Source organism: Spermophilus citellus (assembly GCF_964194105.1).
Source record: "Spermophilus citellus genome assembly, chromosome: 6".
Classification (NCBI taxonomy): domain Eukaryota; kingdom Metazoa; phylum Chordata; class Mammalia; order Rodentia; family Sciuridae; genus Spermophilus; species Spermophilus citellus.
The window spans coordinates 8,642,684-8,655,848 of NC_138187.1; the positions used below are offsets into that span (position 1 = coordinate 8,642,684).

Sequence of the window (13,165 nt, forward strand, 5' to 3'; positions counted from 1 at the left end):
TGAGTCAGCAAGCCAGGGTCTGAGTGGACAGGGTATGCTGAGTGCAGGGCCGGGGCACACTGGATGAAGACACAGAGAGGGCCCAGTTTAGGAGATTTGTAGAGGAAGCTTGAAAGGCAGCTAATCTCTGACTGTGGATGAGATGCAAGTACTCACCAAAAGGACCAGGTCTGGGAATAATGGGGGCTCAGAGTCATGAAGCATGGCCAGTAGCCCCAGAAGAGCCCATCAGCCTCCCATGGTGCTTCATAGCCTCAGGCTGGCCAGGCATGGTGAGGCCTGCCCTTACCAGTGCCTATCATCAGGCCAACTCCCAAGATACTGGTACACCTTGATGTGGTTGTCCCCCGCATCTCCCACCACAAGGTGGCCCTGGGGTGAACAGGCCACAGCCAAGGGTCGCTTCAGCCCCTCTGACAACAAACAGATAGGCGTCCCAGCCCTGGGAAACAGGGTCACCTGGTGCCTCTGTTCATCAGCCACAATAACACTGCCCTCTGAATCAGAGCACACCCCTGCTGGGCGACCAAAGGTATGCCCCCTCAGGGTCCCCAGGGAGCCCAGGGGCTGGCAGGCACTGCCAAACAGCCACACATCCCCAAACTCCTCGCTCACAACAAGGCCCCCGTCAGGCTCTGGGCTCACCCAGCAAGGGCCCTCCAGACCCAGCACTGAGGCTGGGGCCAAGGGCTCCCAGGTAGGGCCCAATGTGAAGCTGTGCACAGCCCCACGCACATAATCTGTCACCAGGAATCGGCCAAGGGCATCCACAGCCAGCCCTCGAGGGGACAGGAATGTGCCCACCGTCACCCAGTGCCCCTGAGGGTCCCGGGGAGTGTGCTGAAGAGCATGGACAGCCCCATGGATGAGGTCGCTAACCACCACAAGCCCCGAAGCTGTTACAGCCACATCCTCTGGAACAAAGTTCCCAGCCTCCCGCATGCAGCAGGACAGGCGGCAAATGGAGCGTCCCTCCAGGTCCAGCACATGGATGCAGGGTGCAGCCCCAGCTGTCAGAAAGAGCAGGCCATCTGAGGAGCAGTGCAGGCCTCGGGGCCCCCCTGCAGCCCCTGCAGGTGCCGGGATCTGCCCAAGCAGCCGGGGCGGCCGGGAACAAATGAGGTCTCCAGGCTGGTCCAGTGTGAGATGCAGTAGGGATCAGGTGGCCAGCAGGGGTGCCCAAGAAGTTGGGAAGTTGGGGAGGGAGGCCAGAGGCAGGAGGATGGGTGGAGTCAGTCTCAGTTCTTCTGCAGCTGCAAGAAAGGTGGCAATGGCCCACTGTGGCTCCTGGTGCCTTTCCTGAGGCACCATGGGGCTGATCTGGGGTATCTGTCTGCTCCCCAAGCTCAGCAACTACCCAGATGATCAGGTACCTTGGAGCTGGAGTCTGGGAGATGTGGCCCACCCATGAAAGGCACAGCATTGCAGTGTCCTGGGGTGGGAGTGAGGGAGTGGCAGATAAGTGGCATTTCCCAAACTCACCTGCTCATGGGACCCCTTCCCTTAGCTCCTGCCAGTCTCAGCCCCTGTCTGTGACCAGTTCAGGGAGACCTCCAAGCCCTGATCTGTTAGGTGGGTCCTTTCTAGGACTCGCTGATGCCCCCATCCAGAGTGGCCAGCCAGAGTCCCTACTGGGTCAGACTCCCTGCTCCTGTTGTGGCAGCCTGGCCTCTGTTGTTGGAGATAGGTGGAGGGAGGGGTGGAGCTGCCTGGCAGTTTCCCTGCAGGGACAAATGGGAGGGGCAGTTGGCTAGTCCCAGTTATGCAAGAGCCCAAGGAAGCTCTGGAACATGGACCAAGTCCCCGGGCTGCTGACAACTTCCTGCCTTGGGCCTTCTCCCAAACCCGCACACAGGCCTTACCTTCCCACTTCTGCTATGCGCCTGGGTGCCTCTCAGCCTCACCCAACCCTTTCCAACAGGCCCCATCACAGCCAGAACCAGGCAGCCCCAGGCCACTGCCCCCAGGCAGGACCTTTGCATTAGGGCTTTGGGGAAGGTGACCTGCTGGCTGAGTCACCCTCCTCCCACCCCTCCACAAAGGCAGGTTGGTTCAGACTCTGCTCCTGTCAGGCTACCCCCAGCATGAGGAACTGGGGTGCAGTGGACATGGGGTGCCACAGGGTCTACCTCAGACTCAGGACCTCTGTCCTCAGACACCAGCTGGCTCTGCCCTATAGCCCCTGGGAAGCCTCTGGGCAGAGAGTACTCAGCTGGTACCTGTTGACCCCAATCTGCAACCCACTCTGTGTTCCTCACCCAGCCAGCCGACACCCCAGCTCCAGACACTGCCTGTAACGCCTTGCAGTGGGGTGGCTGTCTGATGCTATCACCAGGCAGCACGGTCAATGGGGCAGTCAAGAGTCCTGCTCTGACTGGCCCTAGCCTGGCTGGCCCAGTCCCAGCTTGGCCAGCCAGGTACAGACAGGAATGGCACCTGGAGGGCAGCTTGCACTGGGCGTTCCCGGTGGCCATGGAGGACATGCCCACCCCCACCCTGGAAGGCCAAGCGGGCACTAGGAGGGAGGCAGCGAGCTGTGAAGGCCACCGATGCCTATCATGGCTGCAGGGACTGGCGGGGGCCCAGAGAAGGCCACATAGGGTGAGCAGCCCTGAGCCACAGAATGCAAAGGCATCATGTAACCACATACAAGCTGTGCTAGGGCAGACTGGGCTGACTGGGGCTGCAGGATGCCCAGGACCCTGCCCACCCCTAAAAAGAAAGTGAGATCATCCTGAGCAGCCCAGACTATGCAGGCATCTCCCTGCCCATCCTGTCTCTGTCCCTAGCCCCTCAAGGAGGGCTAAGTAAGGGCATTGGGATAGAAGGTGGGAGGCCAGCAGGGAGGTCAGGGACACTGCCCACCCAAAATGTCCAGGCTCTGACATTTCCTTGGGAATGTCCAGGGACTTTTGCTGGGGCAGCAAAGGAAGGAGGCCCAGGCAGCGTGTTTGAAGGTGGTATCTATTTAATGTCTATGACTGTGATCAATAAATAACCATGACCTAGCAATTTCCACAAGGCTCTGAGACAGCCTCAATCACAGGCTAGTGGGGTCTGTCCACATGCACAGGCTGGACAGGCTCCTGGCAGGGGGCCCAGGGCAGGGGCAGGGCCATCACACTTAGTGGCTGTGGTTAGACCTCAGCACCTGTGGGGCTCTGCAGGCCAGGGATATCCTTAGGGGTCTGGGAGCCCCCAGCCCGGACACAAGTACCCCAGCCACGGCCAGGAATGACAGGGTCCTCATGGGCCTGGAGGGGAAGGCCGGGGGGTGGGACACTGGAGTCTGCCTCACACTTGGTGGTATGGCTGGAGAAGGGCTCAGGTGCTGTGTGGCCCAGCATGCTGGGAGTCTCAGGGGTCCCCCTTGCCAGTGTGGGGCCCAGCTCAGGCAGTTCCCAGGCCTCTGCTCGTGCCTCAGGTCCCTTGGCAGGCACCCGTTTCACAGAGAGGTCAAGAGGTGTGTCCAGTGGCCGTGCTGCCCGCTCCAGTGCCTGGTGGATGGTGAGCAGCTCTCGACGGATCTTTCCTAGCTGCTCCCGCAGAGGTTGGGGGGCCAGGCCCCCAACAGGCATCAACTGCCCCAGGTACTGTTCCACCCTGGCATAGTCGCCGAGGGCCTGGGTCAGGTCCTCACCCACAGGTCCTGGGCTTCCCAGCACCTGGGCCTGTGACTGCTGGGCGACGGGGACCTCAGGACCTGAGGCCTTGGGGTCACCCAGCTCCTTGTCCTCAGGCCAGAGCATCAGTGAGGAGCCTGATGGCAGGCTGCAGAATAAGAGTCAATCAGAAGGTCACAAAGCCCCCCACAGTGCCCCAGCCCTGCCCCTTGGGTCCCTGACCAGCATGTCACCCATGGCCCCAGGGAAATGGAATAAGGTGCCAGTCTAGGGCTAGGAGCTCCCCAAAGACAGATGAGATGCTCTCAGGTCTCAGTTCTCCTCTGTGGCCTGGAGCCTGTACTCCCAGCAAGTTAGCTTGGAACAGGGTCCACCCCCAACCCAGCCCTTCCCTAAATTTTCCATCCCCAGAACCTGCAGTCCAAGGCACCCACCTGCTCTGGGAACCAAACTTCGCCAGGCTTGAGGAGGCCTTCTGGAGCTCCAGCCTGCTCCCCAGGGGCAGCTGTCTCTGGGGGTCTCCCTCCTGCCCTGGATCCCTGGGGGTGCCATGGGGCCAGGCCCCCCCCAGCCCTGGAATGGGCACCTTCAGCAGCCCAGGAGCCAGAGTCCCAGGGGGTCCCTTAGGGGGCATAGAGGGTTTGGCAGGGCCGGCCTTGCCAGCTGGTAGCCCCAGACTCTGCTCCAGGAGCAGAGGATAATACAGGCGAGGGGCTGGGGTGGCCCGCTCAGGGGACTGTGGGGAGGGGAAGGTGGCAGCGGGGGGCAGCAGAGGGCTGGCTGAGGCCAAGAAGGGCATGTGGGCAGCAGCAGCCAGTGATGGACCCAGGTAGGAGAAGAGGCCAGGGCCAAGAGGGTAGTTGACACCCAGCAGTGACAGGTGGATGCTCTGGGCCTCTGGGAATTCACCCGGGGTGGGTGGTGGGTAGCAGGGGACACGTCTCTCAGGGCCTGCTGAGGCTACAGCCCCTACAGCCATGCTCCTTGTACCACTGCCCAGTTCTGGCTTCCAGGACTCCATCAGGAGCCCACCAGGGCCAGGACCCTTCTGAGCAGCCCTGGCCAGAGTGGGCAGTGACTCTGGAGACCCCTTGGCCCCAGGCTTAGGGCCCTCACTGCAATGGCGCTGGGAAAGGCCGTCAGTGACCATGGCATCTGGCACAGTGGGCTGCCTGCCACGGCTTGGGGGGTCCCCAGAACCATCTGGGGTAGACATGTGGGGCCTGGGAGAGGAGGGGGCACGGCGGCACGCCCAGTCTGGGGAGTCCAGCAGCAGTGAGAGGGAGTCTTTGCAGAGGCTGTACTTCATGTGGTTGTAGAGGTGGGACTTCTCCAGGCACGTGAAGGGGCACTGGAAGCACTTGTAGTTGTAGGGTTTGCCCCAGGGCCGGGGGATGTAGTGTGGCTTCTTGGGCTTCCGAGACCTTGCCCTGGCCCCAGTTCCCACGCGGCACGAGCCAGCCTCACGGGACATGGTGGCTGGCTAGTGGGCAGACTGGGGCACCATGGCTACCTGCAGACAGGGGACTTCAGTCAGCACCAGGTCCCCCAGACTTCCCAATTCCCTTCCTCAGGGCTCCCCAGCTCCAGGAGAAGAGCCCAGGTGCCCCTACCTCCTCTGCCCTGTGGCTTCAGCCCCCTCCCTGAATGCCTCTTCAGGAACCTATAGGGCCTCCAGATTGTCAAATGAAGAATGAGGCACCAGTCAAACCTAACACAGACATCCAGTAACTTTCTAGGGTAAGTATGGGCTCTGCTGATTTGGAAACTACAATAAAAATTATTCATCATTTATTTACCTGAAAGAAAAGTTTAACTGGGTTTCCTGCATTTTACTGGGTGATCCTATACAAATCCCCCTGGCCATGAGTACATGCTGGCCCCTGCAGGCCAATTTCTGGGATGGTCAGTCTCTGAGCAGCCCCACCTCCACACAGGCAGGCACCTGAGAGCATTTGGTAAGTGAATGAAGGAAGCCAAATGTGACCATTGCCCCTCCAGAGACCCAGCCCCTATTGAGCCGTCTGCCTCTGTGGAGTCAGAGGCCAAGGTGAAGACCACTGAGACAGAAAGTAGCAAAGGCAGCTGAGCACAGTGGTGCACACCTGTGTGATCCCAGCAAGTCAGGAGTCTAAGGCAGGAAGGTCGCAAGTTCCAGGCCCGCCTGGGCCACTGAGCAAGACCCTGTCTCAAAATAAAAAATAAAAAAGGGCTGGGGAGCAGCTCAGTGGTAGAGTGCTCTTGGGCTTCATGCCCAGTACTAGCAGAGGCGCCAGTGTCTGGTTAACACTGCGTGTGTGCCTACACGCCTGAGATGCTCCACCATTGTGTCAGGTGGGCACGGGAGATGTCTGAGGGGAGTCAGCCTCACGTGGGGCCAACCCAGGCTGGGGGAGTGGACTTCACAGTATGGCCCCTCGGCACAGCCACCTGCTCGGCCCAGCTCCATCTGGGAGGCTTCAGGCAGGTCAATGACCAAGCCTGCAGTGGCCCTGCTCAGCCAAGACCCTCTTCTCCCCACGCCCCACAACACAGGCTGGCTTGGAAACTGCTCCACACTCCATCTGGGCTGCCACCTGGGCTGCCCACTGCCCCAGCACTTGTGCCTGGGCGGGGTGCATGGTGTGTGTGTGCACACAGGCTTTGGGTGTGTGTGTCGTGTGCAGGTTTGCAGAAGCCCTTGTTCAGCCCTTGCAGGAATAACCTCTGCATGGCAAGCTGATTCTGCACAGGAGGCCTCCATGTGCAGAGAGCCTGGCACACACACACAGCCCTACCCTACTCGGTGGACATGGCTACTCGTACACCAGAGCAGAGTTAGGGCATATGTGTACACACACACCCAAGTACACAGGCAGATACTGTAGGGACTCACACACGGTTACAAGCCCACAAGTGTGGACACACTGTGCCTCACAATGGCCAGGGCAGGACTGGGGATAGCTGGGCAGTTGCTGGACACAGCCTTCCTTCCTGATGGTGATTATGCTTTGCCCACTGCAGTTACCCTTGTGGCCACCAAACACCAGGTGGGCATCTCTATTAGAGGAATGGCCAGGGGGTGGGGAGGGCTATCTTTCCAAATGTTTTGGGCCCCACAGGGCAGCATCGCCAAACCTGGGTGTGGAGTGTGGGCCAGCAAAGGCTTAGAAGAGCTGCAAGTTTGGAAGGAGGCGGCTGGCACGGGAAGGGGCTGCAGACCCAGCTTGGACTTGGTGGGTACAAAGCAGCCCCTTCTCCCTGCCTGGTCCCCCACCCCACAAGATGTAGATGACAGATAGGAGTGCTCAGGCGACAGAGGCGGCTGTGCTGGGGCCATCGATCACCCAGCCCTGGGAGCCACACAGCTGTGCCAACTGGTGCTGCCTCCTACTCCACCTCCCAGCCCAGATTTGGGGCTCCTCCTGGGCCCCTGGACTCAATGGGGGTTCCTCCTGTGCTTCCCTCCAGATCAGGCACAAGAGGGGGGGCTCTTCTGGAAGCCATCTTATCAGCTGTTGACCCATGAGGACCCAGAGGACATCCGGGACCCACCCAGCACCGATGCATGGAGAGAGGACACCCCCACACCGGCACACACAAGAAAACACTCACCTCCACACAGCACATCCCAACCTGTGCGCAGGTGCAAGCTCACAGACACTTGGAAGCATCCCCTTCTGGGGGAGAACCCGCTGAAGGGGGTACTGGGCAGCCACCAGGTCACAGCCTGCCGATCCCCTTGACCACTCGGGACTCTGGGTGTGCCACCCATGGGCTAAGGAGGGAGCCGAACCCAGTCTTCCCCTGGCTGAAGCGCAGCTGGTTGGAACCCAACACCCTTCCCCCGACTCCCCGCTGCGGCGGCGCCAAGGTGGCCCCTGGCAGAGCCCGGACCCCAAACGCAGTGGCAGTGGGGAGCTGGGGGAGCCGCGCTGCTGCTTTCTGCGCCCCGCGCCCTGCCCGGCCCGCCCGGCGCCCCAACTTCGCGGGAAGCGCCGCCCGCCTTACCCGCGTCCGCCAGCCGAGCAAGCCGAGCCTGCGGCGCCCGCCAAGTCTGCGCCAGGCTGCGCGGAGAGGCGAACTTCCCGCCCGGGTCCGCGGACGCCTCAGAGAAACTGAGGCCGGGCGCGGGAAGCGGCCCTCGCTCGGCAGCGACCCTGGAGCCACCGCCGCCTCTGCCCGCGTCCCCCGACGCCGCCTCGCGCCCACCGAAGTTGGCGGCGAAGCGCGCGCGTGCGCCACGGCGCGGGCTCCGGGCGCGGCGACCTCCGACAGGGCTGGGGCGCGGGAGGCGGAACGGCCCCAGCCCAGGACGCCCGCCCCACCTCCTCCCTCATCGCCTTGGCGCACTCACCGGCCTCACCGGACGGCTCGGGATGGAACAGCGCCCGACACGCCGCGGTGCAGCCGAGCCCAAGTGGCGCGCAGGTGCGCGGCGAGTGAGGGGCGCCTGGCACCGTCCCCGCCCCCGTCGCCTGCAGGCTGCCGCGGGGGTGCGCGGAGGCGGCCAAGTCTCCCGGGTCGGCAGCGGCGTGAGGGGGCGTCAGCGCTCATCTGTCAAGGTTGTGGCCCCTGACAGCCGCCTGGCCACCCAGGCTGGGGCTGCGGGCTGCGCCCCAGGACAGGGTGCCCCCCAGAGCCAGCCGGGAGGGACCGCGCCTAGAGCTGAAGCAGGGGAGCCAGCGCGCCCTTGCAGCTTTCCTTGGGCCCGTTGGCCTCTACGGATCCTTTACTCCAAACCGGAGACGAAATGGGTGTGCTCCCCACGCCTGGCCCACAGCCGCCACTGCCTCAGGCTGGTCACCACGCTCTGTCCTCATTCCCCCCTCCCTGGGAAGTGCCCCAGGGCTGCACTCGCCTGCTGTTTCAAAGACCTCTTCTCACTGGCCACACTCCTGGGAGAACCTGTGCAATGGTGAGGGGACCTCAAGGCCCTGGAACACCCAGCACACCATGAATCCGGGCAACACTCTCCCCCAGTGTCCTCATGGCCAGAGCTGTTCTCCAGCTGTCAAAACTGAACATTCCAGGGTCCCACTTCTCAGCCGGTCCTGGCAGAAATTCACCTGATCCATCCACTCCATCCTAGAAGTGGACAGAGATGCAGCTGGGCAGAGCCAGATGATTTCCTTCCAGGAGTCTGCCTGTGATTCTCAGAAGACTCCTGACCCAGAGTTGTGTGGCAATTTTCGGCATAGTGACTCCAGCCAGAGGAGTAGTCACTGCCTGCTCTGTGGAGGCAGAGAGCCACTTGACCCCTGTACACCAAGGCTTCCTGCAGGCTCAGCTACTGATTCCTGGGGCCTCCCTAGCCTAGGTCAGGGGAGCAGAAGTCCTGGGGGGAAGAAGAAGTCCTGCCTTTTTAATGGGGTAGCCAGAGAGGAGCACTGGACCCAGAAGCCTAGCATCACCTGGTTCCGTGACCAGCCAGTTTGTGCAGTGGGGTGGTGGCAGGGATCCCTCTGCTGACCAAGGATCAGGGCCACATGGTTTTGGGGGATGGGCAAAACCTTCCTCCTGCCCCCATGTCACCTTTCTGACACTAGCCCACTCCTGAGGGACACCCCAGAAGGGCTGGGGGATGGGAGGGGTGCTGTGGCCAGAACAGCATGCCATCCTTCTCTCCCTGACTGGCCTGGCCCAGCTGACCAGCTGACCGTGCAGGTGGCCCCAGGCTGGGAGACAGCTTGAGCTGCCATCATGCCAGCAGCCCTGTGGAGAGTGGGGGCCAGGATACCGTCCCTCGTTATGAGCACTGACCAGAGAGGCCAAAGTCACTCTGAGACAGTGAGAGTGAGAGGTCCCAGGGACAGCTGTGTTCTCTCTAGTCCTCACTGGCCAGCCTCAGGCTGACCGTTCTGAGGGTCTGGGAGAAGCTATTTCTGACAGCACAGGGGATGGGCTGGCTGGAGGCTGTGGCCATCATCCAGGGAAGCCCTGGTCTTAGAGAGCTGTGGTCTTGGGGATCTGTGGTCTTAGGGAGTCTGGTCTTGGAGAGCCTGGCTGTGGGGAGCCCTGGTGTTAGGGAGTCTGTCTAGGGAATATGTCATGGAGAGCCCTAGAGAGCCTGTTTTGGGGAGCCTCATCATGGAGAGCCTGTCTTATGGAGCCCATCTTGGGGAGCCTGCCTTGGGGAACCTATCTTAGGGAGTCAGTCTTGGGGAGTCCTGGTCATAGGGAGCTTGGTCTTGTCATGTAGGAGTAAAGCCATGTGAAGCTCAGGTGACTAGGTAGCCCCAGAGGGGGGAGGAGGCCAGGACAGGGTCAGAAAAGCAGGAGGTAGCAGGAGGGGCCCACTCTGCCCAGCAGTGGAGCCCCTTCCCCTACCTGATGGGAGAGAAGAGGAGGGACGAACCCTGAGAGGGAAAGGCACACCCTGGTTGCACTCTGGGGCAAGCCCAGGGTTTGCTTGAGAAGTCTGGGGCTGGGCATGGATGGCTGTCTCCTGCCCTCTGCCCCAGGGGCTCTGAAGCACATCCAATACCACATGGTGGCTCCTCCCTTTCCTTCTAGGTCATGACTCCCTGATGAGACAACCCTTCCCCCAGGGGAAAACCTTGGGCTCTGGGAGGTGGCCCTTGCCTCCTGAGACAGGGACTGGACTCCCCTGTGGCCCAGAGCCAGTGGACCCCTGCCCACACTCCCTGGGTCTTAGTCCTCTCTGCAGAAGAGGTGGAGACTCGGTCTGGCTCCAGTGGGATTCTGGACAGGGGCCCGGTTCCTGGGTGCTGGTGCAGACTGCCCCTCCTCAGCCATTAACCTTCTCTGCCCAGTCTACCACGGCTGCCAGCCTGTCACCTTCATTTCTGCCAGAACTGACTGTGTGGGGGGCTTGTGTGCTGGGCTTAGCAGGCCAATTGGGGTCTGTGGCCACTCAGTGCCTGGGGGAAGACCTGTCCCATCCCCTCAGTGTCACACCCATAGCCAGGACAGGTGTGTGGATGGGCCACCCAGCACCTGTCCAAGAGACACAAGGATGAGATAGAGCCCCCAGGCCAGCCCTGAAGCCCACAGTGGGACTCTGTCTGTGCAGTGGCAGGAGCCCTGGGTCTTTCTGGGGTGGTCAGAGCCACACAGGATGTTTGGCCTCAGCTCATGCCTGCCCACTCACTGAGGAGCACTGGCTGGAGGGCACAGGCATCCTTGGGCTTCACCTTCCTTGATGTGGTCCTAGGGACTTCAGGCTGGGGCAGGTCCAGGGCTGGGCTGAGGGCCGTATTTTCTGAGGGTCCTGCCCAGGACTGAGGCTGAAGACCCTGAGGAGACTGGGGACCTGAGGGAGGTTCATGAGGGGAGGAACAGGGCAGGGAAGCTGAGTGGGCAGGGAGAGCCTGGGCTCACAAGGGCTGGGCAAGAATGTGGTTCCTGGGGTTGGGGCATCCTGGGATCCGACTGCTTCCCTCCTGGACAAATGGCACTCCTGGAAGCCCTTGAGAGGGTGAGAAGCAGGTGCTGTGTGCTGTTGTGGGAGTGAACTCCCTGTCAGGGGAGCAGGGGCCTTTTGGTTCATGAGGGCGCAGCCGGCAAGGCGGTGGAACGAGAGACCCGGGTTGCCCATGCCCCCACCCGGTCTCTGAGCCTGGCACTGGCTGAGCAGTGCCCGGGGCCGACAGCAGCCATATGCTGGGAAGAGAGGCTGAGCGTGTTGCTCTGCGGCCCCCAGGGCCGGCCTTCCTGGGCCTGTCACAGATGATTTTCCCCGCCTGAGTGGCAGGCCGGCTGTCGGGTGGGGCAGTGGGGGCCTGCGAGCTAGACCCAGGTCTAGGCAGTGCTGCCCTCAACTTTGGGACTCAGCTCTCCTTAGGTCAATGCAGGTGGTGGGCCCTAGGCTTGGATTCCCATAGCTTTCCCAGAAGGCATGACTGTCCAGCTCAAAGTCAAGGGCCCCAAGGAGAGCCCAGGCTGCCCAGGGGATGGGCCTTCCTGTTTGAATGTGGGCAGTGGCCAGGGGTCCACACCTGGCAATGTATGCCCTGGGCAGGCAGGAGAGGGCCCCAAGCTGCAGCTCTGTCAGCCCAGCGCCCAGAGCAGGGAGGCAGGGAGGCTGCGACTAATTTGTACACTAAATGCTTCTGACAGGGAGGCCTCACCAGTGAGAACCCGCTGCCCGGGAAGGCTGCTGCAGCATGCTGCGCCAACAGTGAGGGCTAGGAGAGGGCTGGGGAACGGGGCCAAGTGGTCAGGAAGTCGGGGAGCAAAGTGGGGAAGGGTAGAGATGTGGGGAGGGGATGAGGGGCAGAGTGGAGGGGGAGAGGGCTGGAAGACCCTGGGGTGGAGACTGCCAGGCAGGGCCCCTAAGACCCTTGGCATCCACTCCCTGCCTTAGCAGCTAGTCCTGTCTGCTTGAGCTTTGTGAACCCCTCTAGGGCCAGTCCACCCTGCTGTTTACAGGCTGGCTCAGGTACCAGGTGCACTCTAGAGATGGCCGAACTGCCCAGTCCAGCTCACTGATGGGACAGTGTTTGAGACCCACTCCTTGGATTGGCCCAGCCACTCCCCACCTGCTTTCCACACAGTACCTCCTTCTCCTCCTCCTCCAGGACTCTGCCTCAACTTGCATCAAGATCCCCTTCCTGCCTCCTGCCCAATGCTGGCCTAAGGGTCTTGCCTGCTAGTGCCCCCACCTCTTTTATGGACACCTTAGGTTCATATCCCCTGCCTGCTGGGATCCAAAGGGAGGGGAGGGTATCAGCTGGGTCAGAGGGGGAGAGTGTGCTGCTGCTGGCCTGTCGGGGACACCCTGCCCAGCCCTGGCAGTTGTCTCCCAACTTGGACCTCCCTCCTGGGCTGTCTTGGGGCTGGAGAATGCAGAGGCCAGAGGAAGGTGGGTGCCAGGTAGGGCATATGAAAGGAGCCTTGGAAGGAGCCAGGGTCCTAGGTTGCCCAGGGATCTCAGGGGTGGACAGAGGGAGCTTTGGCCAGATACACAGGTGAGCCAGGCCTGGCCCCCACCCACAAGAGGTCCAGCCTGGTGCGCAGACGCGAGGGGCCAGGCGCGAGGGGCCAGGCGGCCTCTGGGCGCGAGGTGAGATGTGCTGTGGCAGCTGCCCCGCCGCCTGAGGCCCGCCCGGAGCGAACACTGCTGGTGGCTTTAATTGCTTTCACATTCGATGGGCTGGCCTATGACAGGCCTCTTACACACAGCGCTCTGGTCGCACACTCCCAGCCCCCGCTCTGCCCAGGGGGTGTCCTCTAGCCCCAAAAGGGGCCTGGGCTGCTGGCCAGAGACAGGCTGAGTAGCTCAGCGTCACCTGTGATACCAGGAGGCCAGGAGGGGACGTGGAAGCAACTGCAGGGCAGGAGCTGCTGTCCCACTCTGCCCCCCTTGCTCCATCTGCTCCTGCCTGGTGACTGATGGGTTCAGACAGGGCCCTGAACACAGCAGGAACCCACTCACATGGACCCTCCTGTCTGGCTGAGGTTGCAGGGTCTGGCTGCAGCTCCTGCCTACCTGGGATACCTGGTCCTTCCTGCAGAGCATCTTCCTGGCTGCCCCACCCCTTAGAGGCTCACATGAGGCTGACCTTGGGCAGCAATGAGCATTCATGGCACAAGCCCCA

At 61.8% G+C, this 13,165-nt stretch overlaps 2 protein-coding genes across 2 annotated transcripts; both read right to left on the bottom strand.

The window, feature by feature from the left end:
- Window positions 1-169: 169 nt before the first annotated feature.
- Window positions 170-2,232, bottom strand: NHLRC4 (NHL repeat containing 4). The gene is made up of 2 exons (XM_081298338.1): window positions 1,483-2,232; window positions 170-1,253 (listed from the first exon to the last, which is right to left on the bottom strand). Exon 2 carries the CDS (start codon window positions 940-942, stop codon window positions 286-288), a length of 657 nt encoding a protein of 218 aa, XP_081154464.1. The 5' UTR covers window positions 943-1,253; window positions 1,483-2,232; the 3' UTR covers window positions 170-285.
- Window positions 2,233-3,036: 804 nt separating this feature from the next.
- PRR35 (proline rich 35) lies at window positions 3,037-8,590 on the bottom strand. Its single transcript, XM_081300294.1, has 3 exons — window positions 7,960-8,590; window positions 4,058-5,136; window positions 3,037-3,771 (listed from the first exon to the last, which is right to left on the bottom strand). Exons 2-3 carry the CDS (start codon window positions 5,095-5,097, stop codon window positions 3,138-3,140), a joined length of 1,674 nt encoding a protein of 557 aa, XP_081156420.1. The 5' UTR covers window positions 5,098-5,136; window positions 7,960-8,590; the 3' UTR covers window positions 3,037-3,137.
- Between the last annotated feature and the right edge of the window lie 4,575 nt (window positions 8,591-13,165).

What these genes read in the sequence shown, in the direction of transcription:
- NHLRC4 (XM_081298338.1), bottom strand. Translation starts at nt 942, where the DNA reads ATGCGGGAGGCTGGGAACTTTGTTCCAGAGGATGTGGCTGTAACAGCT.
- PRR35 (XM_081300294.1), bottom strand. Translation starts at nt 5,097, where the DNA reads ATGTCCCGTGAGGCTGGCTCGTGCCGCGTGGGAACTGGGGCCAGGGCA. An exon ending in AAGTTTGGTTCCCAGAGCAG is followed by an intron (nt 3,772 to 4,057) that starts GTGGGTGCCTTG and finishes CTTATTCTGCAG; the next exon opens with CCTGCCATCAGGCTCCTCAC.